Raw genomic sequence first — 24,907 nt, forward strand, 5'->3', positions numbered from 1 at the left:
GTGTTTAAAGTGGTATCTCTGGGCACTCAGGTAACCTCATTCCACAGATTTTGATCTGAAGTGTTTTCACTGTTGTTTCTTCCAATGATTTTGTAGATTGAAGGTCAATTTCTTATTCAACTTATCAGTGACACAGTAGTTTGTATGGCTTTTAATTTCAAAGAATATTTTTTCACTTTTTAACTGATTTTTATCTGATGTTAATTTTAACCAGATATGTTCCCTAGATAGGCATGACTAGATTTTTTTCCATTGTGTTTATAATTTAAATGGATTTTCACATCTTTGAGCCTCAGAGCCCAGATAGGAGTGTGGGAAATAGGACTCCTCAAAGGACAGAGATTAAATCTCAAAGCTCTTAGATTTATTAAGCAAACTCAGGTCCAGGGTAAAAGGGTTCTGTACCCCCAATTCCAATGTGTGGGGTTTTTTTCCTCCACGCATCCAAGCAATTCTGGGACACCAAATGAGTGTCCTACAATTCAACTCAATTCTGACACTGTTTACCCAGAGATAGCATCAGATTCCACAGGTGAGGGGCTCAGTCCTGCAAGACTGTTCCCCACTCCACCCACCCAAGATACCAGTCATAAGTCCAGGTTGTCACCTGGGCTTCTGACCAACTGGCTATAGATTGGAGGTTCCAACAACCCCCTCCTCATTTAATTTGCTGGAGTGGCTCACAGAATCCAGAGAATCATTTTACTTACTAGATTACCAGTTTATCATAAAAGATTATAACTCAGGAACAGCCAGATGGAAGAGATGCATAGGGCAAGGTATGGGGGAGGGGTTCAGAGCTCTCATGCTCTCTGAACACGCCACTCTCCCTGAATCTCTACCAACCTGGAAGCTCTCCAAACCCCATCCTTTTGGGGTTTTATGGAGGCTTCATTACATAGGTGTGATCGATTAAATCATTGGTCTTTGGTGATTGATTCAATCTCCAGTCCCTTTCCCCTCCCTGGAAGGGAGAAAGGGGAGAAAGTTCCCAGAGCCCCATCATCACCCAACCTGCTGTTATGTTTGATTTATTATAGGTAACCTGTCAGCCTGGATCTCTCTTCACAGACTGTGTACACATGTCTACACATAAGGATCTGGATTATCTCAGGACCCCACCTCCTCGGCTCCCCCCACCCCATCCCTTCTCTGACACTTTTCAGTCCCTCCATTTCATTTGTGCTCCTCTCAGCCCCATGCCTGACTTTGGTGCCCACTGAGTTCTTTTAGAAACATTCCACATTCAGGGATATGAAATCCTTGGTGAGGTCTGTCAAGGATTGGAATAGGGTGCTGGGCTCATCCTCCCTTCCTGAACCCCTGTGCAGTCGGGGAGGCTGATGCTAACATGCAAACCTTTTTTTTTTTTTTTTTTTTTTTTTTTTACTTCTCCAGGCAAAGGGATATTGGGGAAGATTCTGGAGTAGAGTGTTAAGATTTAAGAGTATTCTTTGAATATTTGCACCATGATGGGCCTTGGAGGTGCCTTGAGGGTGGTGCTTTGAGTGGAGTAGTTATCAGGAAATTGTGGATTTTAAGGAAGTCAGGAAAGAAAAGATCACTCACAATTCAACAATTCAGGGTAAGCTCCTAAAGGACTCTTTCTGGCTACTTAATGCCCAGAAGCCAAGCCCTCACCTCTTATCAAAGCTACAGGCCAGTAGGTGCCAATGAGGTTCATGTAGCATCAGATCTATCTATGCTTTTCCTTAATGTGGATTTTGGGTACAGAATTTAAGGAAGCACCAAAAACACTCAGTAATCAACATAAATATTTTAATGTATTATCTTAAAAACAAAAATGATGAACAAAATCTCCCCTCCCCCCAATCCATGATGAACAAAACTGTCAAATTATGCCTCCTCTTTACCCCTCTCTCCCTCACCATCACCACCACCACCACCACCACCACCACCAGCTCGTAAAGTTTCTTCCAAGCGATACTTGTACCAGGGTTTGCTGGCTCGAGCCGCGGGGCTTCATTATACTACTACCACCAGGGAACCTTTTCCTCTTTACCCAAGTCCAGCCTCTCCACTCCTCTAAATCCCGGGCACACAGGACGAAAGCCACTCCCACCGCCATTCCAAGTTGGCCCAAGCCAATCCCGCTCTCTCCGAAAACAGCCTTGGTGTTCCCTGTCTATACTGGCGCCCCCTCCCAACCTCGGGGACGTAAAGCCGGTGTCTCTCCTATCTGGGAGTCCCAACACAGCATCACCCCGCTTCCCCACCCTCCAAGTGCTTTACTCTGAGCCGCGCCCACATCGGCCCGCCTCTGGTCCAGCCCGTGCCGACCCTGGTTTCAGCTCCGGGAAGGGGACACCAGTGGAGACTGGTGGGGAAGCTTAGCTCCCCCGCGCCGCTGAAGGTCAGTGCGCACAGTCTGGTCACCCGCCGCCGCAACACCAGGCTCCAGGACCACATTTCCTAGACTTCTCGGGGGTGTCTGCGACGCTCTCGTGGCCTGCAGATCTCATTGGCCCTCGGCGGAGAAACTGGTGAACCTTGCGGTCTGGGCACCTTAACAACGGGCTCCTAAATTTGGCTGTATAAGAGGTGGATGTGAGAGTCACCCTGCGATGGAGAAGCCCACGCACCTCTCCTCTCCATCCCAAGACTACAGTCTCCAGAGGCCTGTGCGGCCACTTCCGCCCTCCCTTCCGCTCGCCCCTTAGCGTAAGGAGTTGGCGTAACAGGAACACTTCCGGCCGGTGGAGTCAGCCCATTAGGCCGGTTGGCAACGGGGTAGATAACAGTATTCGGGTCCTTCTCACACCTCTGCTCTTGGTTCCCGAGCTTCAGCCTCAGGATCGGTAACGTGCACCCCGCGTTCCGTGAGTGCCCAATAGTCACTGCCTCGTCCACTCAGCACGTCCCCATGCTTGTCCCGGTTTTACTCACGACGACACAGTCTGCCTTAGGGACAAACCCTTACTCCGCTGCTGGGGGATATGGCCTTCACTCTCTGGCCAGAGCTTGGGGCTGAGCTTGAGGGTGCTCGGTCACCCTGGGCCCTTTCTCCAGGGGTCTAGATGGGAATTGGCTTGTGGTGGTGAATTCTGTGACACTCCCAATCCCCAGTAGTGGGGCTCTGGAGCACACCCCGCCTGCACTTGGGAGGGGTTTTCCAACTAGGCATGCTCTTATATCTCTTCACATTCTCAGATCTGCCTTCTGAGACTTTGCCCTTCTTCAGGGAGAGCACTCAGGAGATCAGGAAAATGGCCACGGGGCTCCTGAAAGCCAAAAAAGAGGTGAGAATTTCCGTAAAATTCCATCTTGGCTGTCAAGAGGATGAATCCATTCCCTTTTCTTGCTCTGGAGGCTGCCTTGTTGGTATTGGGCAAAGCTCTTTCCTGGTCCTGGAGGAGTGGCTTACATGGAGTTTCCCTCAACATTTCTTTCTGCTCCATCCATACTTAAGTCATCCTCGAAGTAGTTAATTGTGAACAACACACATGGAGCAATTTAAATAAAAATACAGGAACATCCAGGCTTAATTGTCCAGTGATAAGGATGAAAGGCAGGGACAGCAGAGTAGACTGTGGCCTGAAGTGGCTGGGGAGGACTTCCAGGAGAAGTAGGGCTGTTTGAACTACCCCTGCGACTGGTAAATTGGAGAGTTGGTGAAGACATACCAGTGGGAGGGCAGGAAGAATGGTTAGTCTGAGGCTGGGCCACTGGGCACACTGCCCTTAACACAGTGTGGGAAGATCGTATTTTAGGTTGATTTTTAAATAATGTACTGGTGAAGATACAGAATATCTTCACCAGTACATGATATGGTCTGACCTGAATTTTACATTTGAGAGCATTTTCAGCATCTGGCAATGGGGAGATTTCACCAAAAATTCTGGATTGCTTGCCTCTCAGAAAATAAACTGCACTCTGCTTTGGTGTCAGGGAATTTGAGCTGAACAGTGTCTGCATCATTTGGACAGGTCCTGCAGTCTATTTGCTGTAGTTTCCACAGTATCCTCCGTACTGAGGTTGAAACCATTGAAATCTAACGTTTTGCCTGTCTCTCTCATTTTTATTACCTGCCTGGCCCCTGAAGGATTTTCGTTTTCCACCTCTGAGTCTGGGTGGCCAGGTCGAGTGCCAGGCTGAGGAGTGTAGACTTTGTCTTTGAGTAAGATGGATTTTGAAGGATGTTGAGAAGGGATTTGACATAGGAAATCAGAGTTATATAGGAACTTAAGGGGAAAACTTTCTAACCCCTGAAAATGGTGACTATGATGAGTTTGACTTAATTGAATGTGACTGATATTTATTGAGCACCAACACAGTTGCCAGGCTTGTTTACTATCATTTTTGATATGCACTAACTTGGTTATTTCAGATCTGCCTTCATTGTCTTGATTTCTTATTTTTTTAATACATTTATTTATTTTAATTATTTATTTTTGGCTGAGTTGGGTCCTCATTGCTGTGCATGGGCCCTCTCTAGTTGCGGCAAGTGGGGGCTGCTCCTCGCCGTGGTGTGCGGGCCCCTCATTGTGGTGGCTTCTCTTGTTGCGGAGCATGGGCTTTAGAGTGCAGGCTCAGTAGTTGTGGTGCATGGGCTTAGTTGCTCCGCGACATGTGGGATCCTCCCGGACCAGGGATCAAACCCGTGTCCCCTTCATTGGCAGGCGGATTCTTAACCACTGCACCACCAGGGAAGCCTTCTTGATTTATTCTTAATCCTGGTCTCCATGTTAGAGATTTACAATTTCCTAGGCATTATCAGAACAACTTTGAGAGTTCTGCATTTCTCATTTGTAAAATATTATATTCATCTGAAAAGTGTTAGTACCAAGAATGCATAGGAAATCTGGGGCATTTCCTAAGGTAACATTGAATCTTTTGTGTGTACTTTCTTCACCACTCATAATGTTACTAGGGAAGCATTCTGATTTTCTGGGAAAAGCCAGAAATTTGTGTGAGCTGACTTTTCCTGCCCTTAATACTTTAAAAAAGAAAAAAGAAAAAAAAGCATTATGAAAACTTGATCAAAGTGCACAAGCATTTGAACTGATAAGTTGTTTAAGATGAAACCTCTGTGCCTAGAGGAGTACCTGGCACACATGATATGTTTGGTGCATGGAGGAACCACACCTTAAAGAAATTAATTTGAAGGAACTAATAAGTAACAAGGGAGTTTCTGTTTGTTTTGATATGTTATTTGGGGCATGTAATTAACCACATATTTCAGGGGGTTTGAGGAGGATTTCCAGGTACTCTAATATGCATGACATCTGAATTACACAAAACAATTTAAGCAAATATACAGTAGGATATTAGCTATCACTGCCTGAGAGGGTAAAGTAGAATTTGTAACAAATGAGTTGGGCTGGCAGGCACATGATGTTACTAATTCTTAGTATTTTCTCCTTGATTCCATTGAACAAATTTGCTGAATGTTTACTGTTTGCAGAACTCTTGATAGACTGCATTCAACGATGTGTAAAGCACAGCCTGCACACTTATGAGTCTTGCATTTTATTTTTAGATTTCTTTATCATTGGGATTTGGTTAATTTTATATACATACACACACACACACACCCCTACATACATACATTTTGATAGACCTTAATGATAAGATCGATCGTATTGTATTAAAGCTAGTGACACTTTATCTACTCAGACCCATTTTTTAATAGATGAAGGAACAACCAACATTTATCCAACTGAAAACGATTTCTATAATAGTGCTTTGAGTGAATGATCCAATCCACTAGTTCTCAATTTAGGGGAACATTTAACTTGTTCCCAATATTTAACTGTTGCAAATAATGCTTCTGTGATCAACTTTGTGCATGAAATTCTTTTATAGATTTGTATTTATTCTCAAAACTAAAATATGACAAGGTGAGTAGAAATGAATATTTTGAAGCAGTGAGCACTCACACCAGTTGGAGCTTTGGAACCCTGCTTGTTCTAAAACATGTGATCCTATCAATTATTTCTTCCTTTTTTGAGATTCCCTTGTTCCATCACCATGTTTCACTTTACACTGTGCAGTTTTTTTTTGTTTTTGTTACACTGTGCAGTGTTACATTCCCAAGGTAGACCTGCCAGTGCAGATCTTCTTCTTCTCTAATGTGAATGTTCACAATAACGTCCTGATTTGTTTCCCCATGTTGATATGTTCCTTTGCTACCCATTGCATCTGTAATCCTCACGTCCCCCAAACATTACAGTAACATCACTTTTCTGTTTAGAAGTCTTCCTTCAGTGTCTCAACAACAGTGTCTTAGATATTCAGGGCAGTCTTCACTTCAAATGTGTTCTGTTTATGACATCATGTTCTGATTATTCATTCTGAAAATGTGTTTATTGCCAGCACAGTGGAGTAATCTCATATACACCTTTAATTTAGATTAAATTCACTTTTTAGGCACTTGGCTGGAAAAAGGGAGAAAAATAACTATTCAAGTCATTCAAATAAATCTATCCTCTATCACCTAATGACTTCATGCCTGGGAGGCAGTGAGAAATGGGAGGACTGAATCTGTTGCTGTCTGAATCTCTCTTAGGAGTTTGTGACAGCATGAGCATCTTGGCAATCAATTAACCTTGATCTCAAGGTTAATATTACTTGCAAAGTATTTTTCATATAACGTGACTCCTTTATCAATGTATAGGTTAGCCTTTGCTTCATAACAAACTACCCAAAACTTACTGACTTAAAACAAAATAGGGCTTCCCTGGTGGCGCAGTGGTTAAGAATCCGCCTGCCAATGCAGGGGACACGGGTTCGTGCCCCGGTCCGGGAAGATCCCACATGCCGCGGAGCGGCTAGGCCCGTGAGCCACAACTACTGAGCCTGCGCGTCTGGAGCCTGTGCTCCGCAACGGGAGAGGCCGCGACAGTGAGAGGCCCGCGCAGCGCGATGAAGAGTGGCCCCCGCTCGCGGCAACTGGAGAAAGCCCTCGCACAGAAACGAAGACCCAACACAGCCAAAAATAAAAATAAATAAATAAATAAATTTATTTTTAAAAAAACAAACAACAACAAAATAATTTAGGGACTTCCCTGGTGGTCCAGTGGTTAAGACTCCGTGCTCCCAATGCAGGGGGCCTGGGTTCCATCCCTGGTCAGGGAACTAGATCCCGCATGCTGCAACAAAAGGTCCCGCATATCGCAACTAAAAGATCCCGCATGCTGCAACGAAGATCTCACACGCGGCAACAAAGATCCCGAGTGCTGCGACTAAGACCCGTGCAGCCAAATAAATAAATAAATATTTAAAAAGAAAAACAAAATAATTTATTAGCACACAATTTGATAGGTCAGCATTTTGAGCTGGGCACAGATGGATGTTTTGCAGGTTTCACTTGTGCTCTTGTTGCTGCAGTCAGCTGGTGGTTTGACTGGGGCTGGGTGACTATCCATGCATGACAGTTACCAAGCTGGTTGTCTCCGGTGTGTTGGTTTTTCTTGGTTCTTTTCCATGTAGGCTTGGGTTTGTTCTAGAGACTCTGCTTAGGCTTGATCAAACGATGGTCTTGGGTTTCCCTACACAGCAAGAGAGAGGACAACCCCAATGGACAAGCACGTTTTAAGCCTCAGCTCGTGTTACGTTTGCTGATGTCCCTTTGATCAAAGCAAGGCACATAGCCAAGTGCAGAGTTGTGGAAGGGACTAACACAAGGGTGTAGATATAGGGAGATGTTATACAGTGGGGTTCATTACTGTAACTACCCTCTGGTCCCAGTGATCCACGTCCTTCCCTTGTGCAAGATAAACTCACTCCCCTCCCAGGATACCCAGAAGTTTCATCCTCAAAGTCCAGTATCATATGCATATCAGTCTGGATGTGGCTAAGGCTTCTTCAGTGAAACTCCTTTTGAGTCAGAGATGTATACTAAAAAGACAATTTATTTGTTTCCCTCTACCCCCAACTACCCACCTAGCACACAGTGGTGAGACATGGACAGGAAAACTGCAATATACACTCCCATTCAAAAAGGGGAGGAGGTGGAGGCACATAGGAGGCCTCTTCATTTTGAACTGTCTCCAGCCCTTTTAGTCAAACTGATACGACTTCTTTAGAGTATATATATATATTTTTTTTTAAATTTATTTTATTTTATTTATATATTTTTGGCTGCGTTGGGTCTTCGTTGCTGTGCGTGGACTTTCCCTAGTTGCGGCGAGCAGAGGCTACTCTTTGTTGCAGTGCGCGGGCTTCTCATTGCAGTGTCTTCTCTTGTTGCAGAGCATGGGCTCTAGGCACGTGGTCTTTGGTAGTTGTGGGGCACAGGCTCAGTAGTTGTGGCTCATGGGCTCTAGAGTGCACGCTCAGTAGTTGTGGCTTACAGGCTTAGTTGCTCCATGGCATGTGGGATCTTCCCGGACCAGGGCTCGAACCCATGTCCCCTGCATTGGCAGGCAGAGTCTTAACCACTGTGCCACCAGGAAAGCCCTGATATGACTTCTTTAAAAACTCTTTGGGTTTCCCATGTAGCAGATTATATTACTCTATTAAACAAAAAGCTACAATCACATTTCCTTTCCAGATAGGCCTCTTATATTTGGGCAGGGTGTCAGTGCTGTGGGACAATACCTGTAAGAATCTCAGAAGCCCTTTTGTCTACTAGGCATCACCTTAACAATTTCAGAGGTCATAACGTTTGGGTCTTTTAGCCAAACTCTTGATCTTTACCCTGAGGCCATTTCTTATTTTGAGACTCTTGCTGGCTGGAGAGACTGGAGATGTAAAACAGTTTTATTTTCCAACCCAGCAAGTCCTGGCTTGTCTATATTTCCTCTAAATTATGCTTGCGAACTGCTTAGTTGCTTCTTTAACTCTTCTCTTTCTATACATTATCATGTATAGAAGCTAGCTAGAAGCATTCAACTGAAGCTTTTAACAGGCTTTCAGGAGATCTGTTTAGTCAGATGTGAAAATTCATTAGGTATTTTTTCTTTATTCTAAATTAGTTCCCCAGACTGCTAGCTGTGTTGCTACTCAGTGGGAGAGGTTTGAAATGGATCATCCAGTTAGTGTTTACCGTACCCTCCCTACATGCATGGGTCTCAGACAAAGAAACCATGACTCTTTCTAGAGCTGCAGGAATACCAGTTGTATTAAACTTGTTGAAATAATGTAGGTTGGTCTGTAACATAGCTCCTTTGTCAGAGATTTTCAAGGTATGTGTGTGTGTGTTTTTTCTGAGGAGGATCTGTTAGATCAGATCACTACAGGGACTGGGCAGGAACTTGAATGAGTGAATAGTCTTTTTCTCTCTAACATTTAATTATGAACAGCTTCAAACATAAAGAAAAAAATACAAAGACTTGTACATTGACATTCACATACCCACCACCTAGATTCAATAATGAGTATTTTGCAACATGTGCTTTACCACCTGTCTATTCACATGTGTAGTCCTCTACCATCAGTTCAAGGGTAGTATTCAAATATTGCCTTAAATGCACAGTAGAGGACAGAGTTTTATATTCCTTTGACCTTTCAGACTCTCTGTAGGCTGCTACAACCTGCCTGCTCTCTTTCCCAACTAGCCACTTTTCATTCTTTATTCCCTCCCATCTCACATGCCTTGTCTGGAGTACCTAGCCTTCCTCGCTCCTTCATCCTTTGAATCCTGCCTAGCCTTTAAGACCAAGATCATACTGCCCTCTCATGAAACCATTTCTGATCTCTGTATCCTACAGTGACCTCTCCCTCTCCAGATTCCTCTGACCCAGTGATTTGCAACCATGAGTATACATGGAGCCCTTAAAAGTATAAAAGCCTTATCCCTGAGGAGTCTGATTTTATTGATTTGTGGTGGGACCCAGGAATCCGTAATTTAAAACACCACACAGAGAATTCCCTGGTGGTCCAGTCGTTAGGACTCGGCATTTTCACTGCCGAGGGTGTGGGTTCAGTCCCTGGTTGGGGAATTAAGATCCTGCAAGCTGCGCGGCACGGACAAAAACAAAACAAAAACCAAAAAAACAAAACAAAAAAACCTCACCACACATACTGTGTGGAGCAGTCAGTTGTCTGAGTCCTTACATTTATCAACTCATCTGATCCTCAGCACAACCTGGGAGATAAGCACTGTTATTCTCAGTTCAGAGAAGAAGAAACTGAGGTGCTGAGAGGTTAACTAATTTGCCTAAGGGTACACTAGTTGGGGACAGGTAGGTTCCAAATCCAGGCAGAGTGTTTTGAATCCAGGCTCTTCACCACCATCCACTTCATTCCTCAGGCCTGAGCAGCTCAAGTGGCAGTGTGAGGGAGGGGAAGGAGTGAGCCCTGCCTGAAGTACACATAGTGGTGGGTTATTCATCCCCTGCCCCAGAGGCTGAGCTGCTTCATGTAGAACATAAATGCTTAGACCAAGTAGTCTCTGAAATTCTTCAAACTCAGCAAGAGGATTATTCTTTTAATGTAATGTGTATGATGTCTTCCTCCTCTTCCTGCTTAGATTTAAAGCTCCCAATGTGGAAGAACTTTTGCTTTTATCCCCCATGGCAGTGAGCCTAGCATGTTGACAGTGATAGGTGCACAATGATGCTGGCTGGATAGAGATGGGAGAGTAATGGTCTTTGAACTATTGGCACGAAGGTCATGTATGGGAGGAGAAAATTCTTTTTTTCATTGGCTGTAAATTAGACAAAAGACATATTTACAAGAGAAAAACAATTGGAAATGTATTAACATGTGCATGATGCATACACATGGGAGTACTCGGTGATGGGTAACTCAAAAGGGGTGGTTAGAACTTGAGCTTATATGGCATCTTAACAAAATAGCAATAACTTTAGAGAAGTGACAAGACAAAGGAAAAGGACTTTGAGTTTCTAGGCAGCAAATTGTGGGAAGGTTAATAATATATGGGGGAACTAATAGAAGATAAGGGCTAGTTAGTAAAGGTTTGCTATGTAGATTTCTCTGGTGCCGATCCCTGGGCTGATAAGGGTCTAGAGTTGTATCTGGTGATTAATTTCTGTCCTCCTGGTAGAGAGGGGAAGGGGGACACCTTTGCAAATTTATATTCTGCTTTTAGGCAAATGGGAGAGGGCAGAGAGCTTTTCTTGTGTCTGCTTATTAATTGCCTTCAGCTCAAAATAATCCTTATGCCAAAGTGGCATATTTTAGAGTGGTATATTGTGTTACCCTTTATTCATCATCCATAGTCAGGTCTAGAAATCTTCTCTACCTCCTCAGGGATGCCTTTTGATCTCTCATCCTGAGGTGTGGACAAGGCAGACTCCTGGATGAGCAGAGGTGTGTTTTGTGTTAAAAGGCATTCGTGGCGTTCGGGGATGTGGCTGTGGACTTCACCCAGGAGGAATGGAGGTTGTTGACCCCTGCTCAGAGGACCTTGCACAGGGAGGTGATGCTGGAGACTTATAACCACTTGGTCTCACTAGGTAAGAAGGGCTTCCTGTAGCACTTAAAGTCTGGCTCACAGAGTATTTTCTGTATGTCACGAAGAAAGGCTACTCACGAAGCAGCTTTGTCTTAGGGTTGGGCTTCAAAACAAAAATTTACCTTTTTCCTCAGGTGGATCTGGATTCAGTAGAGTTGAAAGCAGGTAGATTTATTCATATTGTGTATGCCACTCTGCGTTTTTTTTTCTTACTTTATCTTGCCCCAAACCCAGGAGATTTTCATTCACCGTGTTAATATGCTGTTTTTCTGATTGGAGTCACCTTTTCCTACTCAGCCCTTCTACTGCAGAGAGTTCACTATTCATAGGTCCTCTGTATCACCCTCTGGGTTTCCCTCTCCACGTTGTCTCTGAGTTCTGGAATGGCCCCTTGAGCTCATAACCAAGAGTCTCCTTTTTTTCTTTCCTTATGAGCGGAAATTCCATTTTCCAAACCAAAACTCATTTCTCAGCTGGAGCGAGGGGAAGAGCCCTGGATAGAGGAGAGACAACGTCCGCCGGGTCTCTGTCCAGGTGAGTGTGACACAGAGTAGTTGGAACCGTCTGCAGCATGGCAGGTAGGGAAGGATGAGGCATCTCTCAGGTACTGGGAGGAAGCTCTTTTCTAGGCCCCTAGGTCCCTGGTAAGGCTGCCTGGCATGACCTCTTTTCCAGAATATCATCTTCAGTTAAGGGAGGGACTTTCCTGGTTTCCTTGTCGCTTCCCTCCACCAGGAAGCCTCCCTTCCTCTCACTTGGCATTATTTTCTGCGGGGGATACTTGTGACCAGTTCAGTCTGCTGCCATTTTCAGAAGTGGACTTCATCCTATTTATTTTTGACTTGATATTTGGAAATTACTTCAAAATTACAGAAAATTTGCAAAAATAAAAATAGTACAAAGAACATTCTTATGTCCTCTACACATACACATATATGTATAAATATATATGGCATATATATTTTTATAAAATGGCATCATAAAATCACCTACTAATATTTCACCCAGTTTGCTTTATCATTGGCTTGTGTGTCTCTTGTGTGCATGCTCTCCCTTCTCCCTCCACCATACGTATGTGTATGTATTTATGTATATGTTTATGTATATATATTTGTGTGTGTGTGTATATGTAGGTTCATATGTGGATGTATGTTAAAAGATTTTCTAAGAATGGTGATATTCTCATATAACCACAGTACAGCTATCAACTTCAGTAAACTTAACTTCAACACAATAATTTTATCTAATACCTATCATCTACCTCTCATAATTGTCAGTAGACACAGTAATATTTTTTCCTCTCCAGAACATGACCCAGTAGTGAATTTACATGGCATATCTATTTAGTCTCTCTTAATATAGACCATTTCAATAACCTCTCTTTAGAAGTATACAGTTCCACAGCTCCTTTTTTAACAGCTTCATTGAGTTATAACTTATAGACCATAATCCACTTATTGTAAGTGTACAGTTCAATTATTTAGAGTAAACTTTTAGAGTTGTATGATTATCACATCCACACAACTTTAGAACATTCCATCACTCTAAAAAGTTACCTTGTGCCCATTTGCATCTATTTCTCCTCCCATTTGAGCTCCAGGAAACCAATGGTATGCTGTCTCTATAGATTTGCTGTTTCTGGACATTTTATGTAAATGGTCTCATAAAATATATATTTGTCTTTGTATCTGGCTTCAATACATAATGTTTTTGAGGTTCATCCATGTTGCAGCATGTACTGGTAATTCATTCCTTTTTATTGCCATATAATATTCCATTGTATTGATATACCACATTTTGTCTAGCTATTCACAGGTTGATGTGAATTGGATTGTCCACTTTTTGGTTATTGTGAATAGTGCTGCTAGGAATAGTCATGTACCAGTCTTGATGTGGACATACGTTTTCATTTCTCTTGGGTAGATAACTAGCAGTAGAATTTCTGGATTGTATGGTATGTTTATGTTTAACCTTTTAAGAAACTGCATAATTATTTTCCCAAGTGGCTGTACATTTCTATTAGCATTTATGTTTTACATTTCTATTATGTTTATATTTTCTATTTTTGCATTTTCTAGTAGCAGTGTTTTAGAGTGTCAGTTTCTCTACATCCTTGCCAGCACTTGGAATTGTCTCTAATTTTGATTACAGACATTCTAGTGGGTATGTAGTGGTATTGCATTGTGGTTTAATTTGCATTTCTCTAATGACTGATAATGTTAATCTTTTCATGTGCTTATTAACCATTTGCATATCTTCTTTGGTGAAATAGCTACTCAGTTCTTTTGCCCATTTTTAAGTTGGATTGTTTGTCTTCTTTTTGAGTTGTAAGAATTTTTCATATATTCTAGACACAAGTGCTATATCAGATACAGGATTTTCTATTATTTTCAACTATGAAATGAAGTTTCAGAAAAAAGACAAGTCTGTGGATTGTCTTTTCATTCTCTTAATGGTGTCTTTTCAAGCATAAAGGCTTTAAATTTCGATGATGTTCAATTTAACAATTTTCTAATGGATTGTGCTTTTTGTGGTGTAACTAAGAAGTTTGCTTAACTCGAGGCCACATTGATTTTCTTCTTTGGTTTCTTCTAGAAGTTTTATACTTTTAGCTTTTACACTTAGGGCTATGATCCATTTTTAGTTAATTTTTATGTGTCATGTGAGGTGAAAGTCTAAATTCATTTTCTTGCATATGAATATTCAATTGTCCTGGCAGTATTTGTTAAAAATAGTATGCTTGACGTAGAGAATGGACTTGAAGACACAGGGAGGGGGAAGGGTAAGCTGGGATGAAGTGAGAGAGTGGCATGGACATATATACACTACCAAATGTAAAATAGATAGCTAGTGGGAAACGGCCACATAGCACAGGGAGATCAGCTCGGTGCTTTGTGACCACCTGGAGGGGTGGGATAGGGAGGGAAGGAGGGAGATGCAAGAGGGAGGAGATGTGGGGATGTGTGTATATGTGTGGCTGATTCACTTTGTTATAGAGCAGAAACTAACACACCATTGTGGGGCAATTGTGCTCCAATGAGGGTGTTAAGAAAAAAAAAAATAGTATGCTTTCCCTCATTTAATTGCCGTGGCTCGTTTGTCGAAAATCAGTTGACTGTAAATGATTCATTTCTGGACTCCTAATTTTGTTCCATTGATCTCTATGTTTCTTCATATGACAACAGCACACTATCTTCATTACTGGGGTCTTATAAAGTTTTGAGGTTGAGGAGTGTAAATACTCTAACTTTTTCAAAATTATTTTGGCTATTCTATGTTTTTTGAATTGACACATAAATTTTGGGGTCAGATTGTCAATTTCTACAAAACAAAACAAGCTTACTCTCGTTTTGATAGGGTTTGCATTGAATCTATCAATCAATTTAGGGAGAATCACCGTTTTAATAATATTGAATCTTCTAATCTATGGTTGTCTATTTAGGACTTTAATTTCTCTCAGCAATGTTTTAAAATGTTCGCCTTACATGTCTTGTGTCAAATTTATTCCTCAATATTTTATTATTATCTATGTTATTGTGAATGGTATTGTTTTCTTAATTTCATTTGTGGAATGTTCATTGCTAGTATGTAGAAATACAATTGATTTTTGTGTTTTGAGCTTTTATCATATTACCTTACTAAATACAATGATTACTTATTGTCTCTTTATTGAGGATTCCTTGGAATTTTGTACGTCCTGGATCATATAATCTGTGAACAAAAGAGAGGTTTACTTCTTCCTTTCCAATTTAGATGTCTTTAACTTCTCCTCTTCCTTGTTCTGCTACTCCCCTCCTTTAGCCTTTTGGCTAGAACTTCCAGTGCAGTGTAGAATGGAGTTGTTGATAACAGACATTCTTGTCTGGTTTCTGAACTTAGAGGAAAATATTCAGTCTTTTATCATTAAATATGATGTTAGCTGTAGGTTTTATATAGATGCCCTTTATCAGGTTGAGGAAGTTCCATTCAATTCCTAGTTTGTGGAGTATTTTTACTAAGAATGGGTATTGGATTTTGTTAGATATTTCTGCATCTGTTGAGATGTTCATGTAGTTTTTGTCTTTATTTTGTTAGTATGGTGTATTTCATTAATTGATTTTCAGATGTTAAATGAGCTTTGCATTCCTGGAATAAATCCTACTTTATTATAATGTATAATTCTTTTTGACTTGCTGCTGGATTTAGTTTGCTAATATTTTGTTAAGGATTTTTTTCACCTCTGTTCATGAAGAGTATTTATCTGTATTTTACTTTCTTTTTGATATCTTTGTCTGCTCTGGTATCAGGATAATGACTACATGTAATGAGTGGTGAAATTTTCTCTCCTCTATTTTTTGTAAGAACTTGTGAAGAATTTGTATCATTTCTTCTTTTAATATTGGTTAGAATCCCCCAGTGAAGACACTTGAACAAGGGCTTGTCTTTGTGTGAAGACTTTTAATTACTAATTCAATCTTGTTACTTGTTACAGGTCTATTCAGATACTCTAGTTTTTATTGAGTTAGTTTTGATAGTTTGTGTTTTTCTAGAATTTTTCTGTTTTGCCTTTGTTGTCCAGTTGTTGGCATAAAGTTGTTTATACTACTCCCTTTTAATCCTTCTAATTTCTGTGAGGTCAGTAATGATGTTCCCTCTTTCTTTCTTGATTTGGTAATTTCTGTCTTCTCTATTTTTTCTTGTTCATTCTAGCTAAAGATTGTTCAATTTTGTTGATCTCTTCAAAAATCAACTTTTAATTTCATTGATTTTCTCTACTCATTCTGGTTTTCTATTTGATTAATTTTTTATAAATGTGTATTATTTCTTTCCTTCTGCTTATTTATTAATTTGCTCTTTTTGTAAGTTCTTAAGATAGAAACTTAGACAGTTGATTTGAAACCATTCTTCTTCCTTAATGCAGGCATTTAAAGCTATAAATCTCTCTCTAATCACTTCTTTAGCTACATCCCATAAATTTTATTATGCTGGGTTTTGTTTTCATTCTGTTCAAAATATGTTTCAATTTCTCTTCTGATTTCTTCTCTGTCCCTGAGTTACTTAGAGGTATCTTGTTTAATTTCTATATATTTGTGGATTTTCCATCTTTCTTTCATTTGTTGATTTCTAATTTCATTCCTTTGTGGTAGAAAAACATGCTTTATATAACTTTAATGTTTTTAAGTTTATTGATATTTGTTTTTTGGCCTAGCATATGATCTGTTCTGAAGAATGGTCTATGTGCACTTAAAAAGAATATGCATTCTGCAGTCATTGGATGGAATGTTCCATACTTATCAGTTTGGTCAAGTTGGTTTTTTAAGTTTTCTGTATCCCTGGAGATTTTCTATCTAGTTGTTTCTATTATTGAGAATAGAATAGTGAAATTTCCAATTATTGTTGAATTATCTAATTCTTCTTTTAGTTCTGTAAGTTTTTGTTTCATGCATTTTGGGGCTCTGTTTTTAGTTGTGGATACCTTTATAATTGTTTTATTTTTCTGATTTATTGCCCTTTTGTCTTTATGAAATACCCCTCTTTTTGTCTAGCAATAATCCTTGTCTTGAAATCTATTTTGTCTACTATTAATATAGTAGCCATTCCAATTCCCTTGTGATTACTGTTTGCATGGTATATCTTTTTTCATCCTTTTAACTTTTAACCTACTTGTGTTTTTGGATCCAGAATGTGTCCCTTGTAAATAGCACATCGTTTGATATTGCTTTTTTAATCTAGTGGGATAATCTCTGCCTTTTGTTTGGAGTGTTCAGTTTGTTCATATTTAATATAATTATTGATATGGTTTAAATCTGTCATTTTGCTATTTATTTTTAATATGTCTCATGTCTTTATTTCTCTAGCCCCTTTTATGGCATATTGTTTTTTTTTTTTAATTTAAGTGTACTATTTTAATTTCACTCTTGATTTTAAATTTGTTTTGGAGTTATTTCTTAATGCTGCTCTAGGAAATAAAATATGCACCTTAATTTATCACAATCTACCTCTAATTAATACTAACTTAGTTCAAGTAAAATATTTATACATATATTGTAAAGCCCACAATATTGTGTTATATTTATTGCCTTTTATAATAGTTTTTTGTATTTTAGAGAAATTAAGAGGAAAATATACATATGTTATCTTTTATATTTACCCACATATTTACCAGTTTCAGTGGCCTTCATTTCTTTCTTTTCTTTTCTTTTTTTTGATCCTGCCACGTGGCTTGCGGGATCTTAGTTCCCTGACCAGGGATCAATCCTGCGCCCCCCACAGTGGAAGCACGGAGTCTTAACCACTGCACTGCCAGGGACGTCCCTTGGTGGCCCTCATTTCTTCTTGTGGATTTGAGTTAGTGTCTCATGTCATTTCTTTTCAACCTGAAGGACTTACTGAGTATTTCTTATAAGGCATGTTTGCTATCAACAGATACTCTGAGTACTTGTTAATTTGAGAATATCTTTATATCGATTTCTCTTTTTTTTTGGCTGAATCATGTGGCTTGTGGGATTGTGGGATTTTAGTTCCCTGACCAGGGATTGAACCTGGGCCCTCAGCAGTGAGAGCTTGGAGTCCTAATCACTGGACCTCCAGGGAATTCCCTCAATTTCACTTTTGAAGCATAGTTTTGTGAGAATAGAATTCTTCATAGATAGAAGTCTTTTATCTTTTATTTCAGCACCTTAAATACATTATTCCACTGCCTTCTGGTCTCCATTGTCTCTAATGAGAAGTTAGCACTAGTCATATTGTTTTTCCCCTTGTACATGTTGAGTCATTTTTCCTTTGCTGTTTTCAAGATTTCCTTTTTGTCTTTTTTTTTCTGATAGTCAACATTTTGGCTATGATGTGTCTAGCTAGGATCTCTTTGTGTTTATTTTGGGGTTTGTTGAGCTTCTTGGATCTGTAGATTGTTTTTCATCAAATTTGGAAGTTCTTTTTTTTTTTTTTAATTTGGAACTTTTTAAGCCATAATTTCTTCAGATTTTTTTTCTGCTCTTTTCTCTCTGTCTTCTCCTTCCTGAGTTACCATTACACATAGGTTTGGTTTACCTGATGGTGTCTTACAGGTTTCTGGGGCTCTTTGTTTTTCTTCAGTCTTTCTTTAACTCTGTTCTTCTGTTTTAGGTAATTTCTATTGATTTATCTTCAGGTTCACTGGTTCTGTTACAAAGTCAAATATGTTGTGGTATCTGTCTAGTAACTGTGTAATTTTAGTTATTTTACTTTTTAATTTCATAATTTCCTTTTGTTTCTTATTAATTGTTTCTGTTCTTTATTGAGATTCTCCATTTTAAGTTGTTATCATACTTACCTTTAATTTTTCACACATTGTTTTCTTTAGTTCTTTGAATATATTCATAGTATCAGCTTTGAACTCTTTTTTTTTCCCCCCATATCAGCATCTGGGCCCACTCAGCAACAGTTTCTATTGGCTGCAATTTTTTCCCTAGGTATGTGTCACTCTTTCCTGTTCCTTTGAAAACTGGATATTTTAGATATTATATTGTAGCCATACAAAAAACAGGTTGCAGGCTGGATTATAAAAAATAGATCTTGGGAAGTATGGCTGAATGGGAGACAGCTTGTGATGTGAACATATTATGAATGACCAGTGGGCAAAGCAAAATGGCCTAGGCAACCCTACCTATGACTGCTTTGACTAAAAACATTCTTTATTCAGCAGGATCAAAGCTAGAAATTCAACCTTGTCCCTCCTGTCCTCTGGCATTCTCTAGTCAGCAAGCCCTCAGCCAACATGTGTGGCTCAGTCATCTCCCTCAGTTTTTCTCAAGTTTATGTGCAGGAAATCATCTCCATTCAGGGAAACAATATTCAGAAGATCAGAAACAGCAGCAGGAGCAACTCTTTGATCAAACCTGCTCAAGCAACAAAGCAGAAATTCAAGAGAGAGAAGAACATTCCAAGCTTTTGTTTGGGAGAGTAAGTAAAAGCAGCACTTCAAAGGCATTGTCCAGAACCCTGGAAGAACAGCCAGTAAGGTCCAAGGAAGACAACATAGTGGTGGACATAGGGCCCAGCCCTGCCCAGAGGACAAACCTTGAGGAAACAGACAAAATATTACATGGTTTAGAAGTCTCAGGATTTGGAGCAGTCAAATATGGAGAGTTTGGGCTAGGCTTTATCAAGGAGTCAAACCAGCTCAGCCTCCAGAAGACACACACAGGGGAGACCCCTTACATGTACACTGAGTGGGGACAAAGCTTTAGCAGTATGTCAGTCCTCATCAAAAACCAGAGGACACACTCTGGGGAAAAGCCTTATGTGTGCAGGGAATGTGGACGAGGCTTTACCTGGAAGTCAAACCTCATCACACACCAGAGGACACACTCAGGGGAGAAACCGTATGTGTGCAAGGAGTGTGGACGAGGCTTTACTTGGAAATCAAACCTCTTCACACATCAGAGGACACACTCAGGGGTCAAGCCTTATGTGTGCAAGGAATGTGGGCAGAGCTTTAGCCTGAAGTCAAACCTCATCACACACCAGAGGGCACACTCTGGGGAGAAGCCTTACATTTGCAAGGAATGTGGACATGGCTTTCGCCAGCATTCACACCTCATCAGACATAAGAGGACACATTCAGGAGAGAAGCCTTATGTTTGCAGGGAGTGTGAGCAAGGCTTTAGCCAGAAGTCACACCTCATTAGACACTTAAGGACGCACACAGGAGAGAAACCTTATGTGTGCACAGAATGTGGGCGTCACTTTAGCTGGAAATCAAACCTCAAGATACACCAGAGGACGCACTCAGGGGTTAAACCTTATGTGTGCCTGGAATGTGGGCAGTGCTTTAGCCTGAAGTCAAACCTCAACAAACACCAGAGGTCACACACAGGGGAGAAGCCATTTGTATGCAGGGAGTGTGGGAGAGCCTTTACCCGGAAATCAACCCTCATCACACACCAGAGGACACACTCAGGGGAGAAGCCATTTGTATGCACAGAGTGTGGGCGAGGCTTTAATGATAAGTCAACCCTCATCTCACACCAGAGGACACATTCAGGGGAAAAGCCTTTCATATGCAGGGAGTGTGGTAGAAAGTTTAGCCAGAAGCCAAACCTGTTTAGGCACAAGAGGGCACACTCAGGGAATATACCCTTTGTGTGCAGGGAGTGTGGACAAGGCTTTTGTGATAAGTTAACTCTCATTACACACCAGAGGGCACACTCGGGGGGGAAGCCTCATGTATGCAGGGAGTGTGGGCAAGGCTTTAGCCGGCAGTCACACCTTATTAGACATCAGAGGATCCATTCAGGAGAGAAGCCTTATATTTGTAGGAAGTGTGGGCGAGGCTTTAGTCGGAAATCAAACCTCATCAGACATCAGAGGACACACTCAGGATAGAAACCTTGTGTGGACAAGTAGTGAAACCTTTAGCCAATAGTCACACTGCATGAGACACCAGAAGTCCCACCCAGGGCTGTAGCTTTAGTAATAAGTCAGCCATTGCCAGACACTAAAGTAGAGACATCTCATGTGTGATGGGGGTGTTCACGAGACTAATGGTAAGGGTCAACATCTCCAATCACCTGAAGGAGAATTGCTGGCCCATTTTCAGGGGCTCTGGCTTTCCCTAGTGGGGATGGTAGGTTGTGGAAGGTCTCTCAGGTAACTTGATGGAGAGAGTACTTATTAAGTAGGTTGAAATTAGAGAATTGATACTATTCCAATATCATTTCCCAAGTATACTTGAATACTCCTTCCACAGTAACCTGGATGTTACAAAAATAGCAGTTCTAGAGTCTGTCTCTTGATGTCTGTCTTACCTTCTGAGAACAAGAGACAGAAACCATGGCTGATTTAATCTTGGTTCCACAGAGCATGACCCAGCAGAGTCAGCTTCAGGGAGAGTTTGGAAAATGGTCAACTCATGGGGACAGAGATAGTGCTTGGGTAGAAGGTTTTATTGTACAAAAGGCTGACAGGTAAGAAAGATTGTAGGCATCCTAGCTCTAAGTTTGGGAAGAGGTGTCCATTTTTGGAAATATCGTATCTTTGCTTGCTTCCTGGGGCTGTCTCTGGTTTTCAGGTTGAATCCATACTGAAAATGTTTCTATTGACTAGTGTTTTTAGACTAGAAATGTACTATGTAGTGTTATGAAGAAAGTATGTACACATATACAGAAATACAAAATAAAATTACTTTCTATTCTTCTTTGAGTTACCATACAGCATCCCATTAGTAATTATTTGGTTTAAATTTTTCCAACCATTGTAAAATATACTACTTTTTTGGTTGAGAATACTCTTTTTGAAAATGGCAGTGTCCCACAAATTCATTTAGAGTCGTGTCCCAAGGGCCAGTTTCTTTTCATGAAACTTGACTAAATGACTGTGAATTTTATCTGGAAAATAAGTTTTCTAAGAACAGGCAGGAAAATATAGAAATTGTATAATAACTTATCTTTTTATCCCTGTACAGGTATTTAGAATAGATTTGAAAACATAAAAGAACAAAGTATATGAATATTTAGAAAGTGGTGATGTAGGATTTGAAGTACAATACTCAGTGGTTGGGTCATTGGCTTTCAGTTTAGGGAAAAAATAAACATAGGTCCCAAAGTCTCGATATCCAAAGGAGTTAGAGTTAGGGAATCATTATCTCAAATAATATGAGGTGTAAGAGTCATAATTTTTGTTCAAAATCTGAGTGGAGTGAGCAGAACCTGGTGAAAAATTATGAAATACTATCTTAAATGGAGCAGCTGGCATGGCCTGCCCTTCTTAGCCCTCCCCATGGTAAATCCTGGCCTCATGCTCTTACATTTTCTCAACAGAAAAATACCTTTTGACTTTTAATCTCTTTAAGTCTTAGAACTTAATTACTCTTTTCCATAAAATCATGTCACAAAAATAAAGATTCCAAAATTAAACATGTACCTTTCACCAGTTGTTTAGCTTTCGGAAGGAATATTTCAGTTTTCAGTGTAATTGCTTCATAAAAATAAAAGATTTTGCCTTAAATTGTTTAAAACTCTCAACAGGAAAAAATAGAGCACTGCTGGTATATGAAGATTTAAATAGATTCAAAGAGATACAATCTCTGGGAAACATTTCTATGGAGCAGCAACCAAACAGAAAGATCTGGAAATGTTCTGATAAACAGGTAGAAAGAAGTCCCATCCTTTGACCCTGCCCAAGCCCACCTCTACTGATTCTTAAACCCACATCAGGCCTTCTGCTTTGAACCTCTCAGAAGAGACAGAATTAGGACAGGTAACCTGGGTTGTCTGCCTGGGCCTAGCATTAAAATCTGTGTGCCAATTTGGAAACTGATTAGGAGGCAAACACCACGTGGTATTCAGATATGTGAATCCTCAGTCTTGGAGGGTTTTTTTTGTTTTGTCTTTCAATCTGTGTCTGGACTATCCATGCACTAGTGCCCCATATTTCATAACCTGAGGTGACAGCTCTAGATGTTTAAAACAGACAGAAAATGTGCCACAGAGCAACCACTGCCCATCCTACCAATCCTATGGTAAGTAGTAGCCTATACTGCAGAAAATTTTGAAGAAAAGATGATGAACAGTATGAAACAATGAATATTGCTTCAAATCCGTTAAGCCTGTTATGGTCACCATTGAAATGTTCCATTTTAAAAGGGGTAGCAGTAAATTTTAATGTAATTGTTTCATTTAATTCTAATTCTAATTCTAATTTATTATTATGGATCAGTGGTTCCCTAAGTATGGTCAGAGGATGTTTGGGGGCCCTTTCAAGTGATCTGCATGGTCAAAACAAATTTCATTATAACACTAAAACATTACTTGCTTTTTTCTGTTGTGCTGAAATTTGCATTGATGGTGCAAAAACAATCGTGGATAAAACTGCTGGGCTTCTAGCATGAATCAAGGCAGTGTCACCAAACTGTACTACTAGTATTATTGTATTTTTTACCACCCCCTACTGTGGTTAAAAAAAAATGCAAGTTCCACTTAAGAATGTTCTTCATAAAAAAGTAAAAATTAATTTTGTTAAATCTTGACCTTTGGGTACAACATTTTAAAATTATACTGTTAATTTTGAGATAACTGTAGATTCACACACAGTTGCAGGAAATTATATAGGGAGATCCCATGTACTCTTTACTCACTTTACTCCAATGGTAATGTCTTACAAAATGATACTATAATATCACAACCACAATACTAAAATTGATATGTACACATCTTCTAAAAACTTTACGTGATGAAAAGAGAAATACACATAAAGTCCTTCATGCTGAAGTATGAAGTTGTTTCAAGGAAGTGCACTTCAATGATTGATTTGTGAGCTGAACCAGCTACCTTTTTATGGACACCAATTTTATTTGAAAGATTAGCTGACAAATTTTGAATAAGGTGACTCAGACTTGGATATTTGGTAGACATTTGTAAAAAAATGAAGTGATTTTTTAAAACAGTAAAGAAAACTGACAGTAATTTTGTTAATTTGACTTTCAAGCAAAAAATTAGAATATTGAAAAACAAGTTATCTGCCACCATGAACTTGACTGTTTCCCAATACTCACTCCTTTGTGATGAGATTGGGGATGATTTTAATGAATGTGATTTTATAATACCATATAATGAAATATGTTGATGGAAGATCTGCCTAATTCATTGAACCAATATTTTCCAAATAATTAGTACATAATGCTGCAAAATCATCTGTGGGTATATTAAAGTATAAGACAGACAAATGGATTTTAAGAGATAAAAGCCAGATTCCACATTATAAGTAACTTTTAAGAAATTACCACTTGTTGATTTTTGGTGTAGTGTCAAAGGATAATGTTGACAATTACCTGAAAAGGCTATTAAAACACTCCTCCATTGTCTAACTCTATGTCAGGCCAGATTTTATTTATGTCAACAGGTTAAGTGCAGGAGCACGTAAAATATACCAGCTATATTCTATTAAACTGGACATTAAAGAGATGTGCAAAAATATAAAACAATGCCACTCTTCTCACTTTTTTTTTTATGGTGGAAAATGTTCACACCCAAGTGAAAGTGAAACACTTTACTTTTCCCCTTTATGTGTGTTGTTTCTAGATGTTTATGGTCTGTAACCCACACTGAAAATACTACACACACACACACACATCAGAAAAAAAGTTGCATGTTATAATACCTAACATACTATTAACATCTATGCTTTATATAGTTTAAACTAGGCATAGAAGAAACAAATGCAAAGAAAATACTTAACATCTACTGACAGATATAAACCTACAGTCTGAGGTATGCTGCTCTATGTAGACAGAACACAAACTTGGGGCATATTCACTTCTAGAACTAAATGATATAATTACTTAATCTCCTTCATGCTTTTGGCTATGTCTCTTTCTGACTATACTTACCAATTTTTTTTTCTATTTTTTAAATCAAAGAAGCAGCTTTATGCTTTTAATCATTTCTTCAGTGTGTCTTTTTTATTTTATATTTGGTTAATTTCTGTTACTATTTACTAATCTCAAGCTAATTTCTTTTTATTGTATTGATTTTTCAAGCTTATTTAATCATAATTTGGTTTATTTAT

At 39.7% G+C, this 24,907-nt stretch overlaps 1 protein-coding gene across 7 annotated transcripts; it reads left to right on the top strand.

Annotated features, from left to right (window-relative positions):
- Positions 1-2,727: 2,727 nt before the first annotated feature.
- Positions 2,728-21,502, top strand: ZNF875 (zinc finger protein 875). 7 transcript variants are annotated; one of them, XM_061174072.1, is made up of 6 exons: positions 2,731-2,819; positions 3,172-3,260; positions 11,258-11,384; positions 11,819-11,917; positions 18,763-18,813; positions 19,047-21,502. In XM_061174072.1, exons 2-6 carry the CDS (start codon positions 3,228-3,230, stop codon positions 20,726-20,728), a joined length of 1,992 nt encoding a protein of 663 aa, XP_061030055.1. In that variant the 5' UTR covers positions 2,731-2,819; positions 3,172-3,227; the 3' UTR covers positions 20,729-21,502. The 7 variants fall into 7 exon arrangements, with proteins under 7 accessions (XP_061030060.1, XP_061030055.1, XP_061030054.1 ...); XM_061174071.1 differs by having other exon boundaries at positions 3,203-3,260; XM_061174074.1 differs by having other exon boundaries at positions 2,816-2,840; positions 3,203-3,260.
- Positions 21,503-24,907: the final 3,405 nt, after the last annotated feature.

This window comes from Eubalaena glacialis, chromosome 18 (assembly GCF_028564815.1).
Source record: "Eubalaena glacialis isolate mEubGla1 chromosome 18, mEubGla1.1.hap2.+ XY, whole genome shotgun sequence".
NCBI lineage: Eukaryota > Metazoa > Chordata > Mammalia > Artiodactyla > Balaenidae > Eubalaena > Eubalaena glacialis.

Excerpts from the sequence above, each read along its gene's own strand:
- ZNF875 (XM_061174072.1), top strand. The coding sequence starts at position 3,228 with ATGGCCACGGGGCTCCTGAAAGCCAAAAAAGAG. Across the intron at positions 11,385-11,818 it reads TAACCACTTGGTCTCACTAG|CGGAAATTCCATTTTCCAAA; the intron begins GTAAGAAGGGCT and ends TTTCCTTATGAG. Across the intron at positions 18,814-19,046 it reads GGCTGCAATTTTTTCCCTAG|GATCAAAGCTAGAAATTCAA; the intron begins GTATGTGTCACT and ends TTTATTCAGCAG.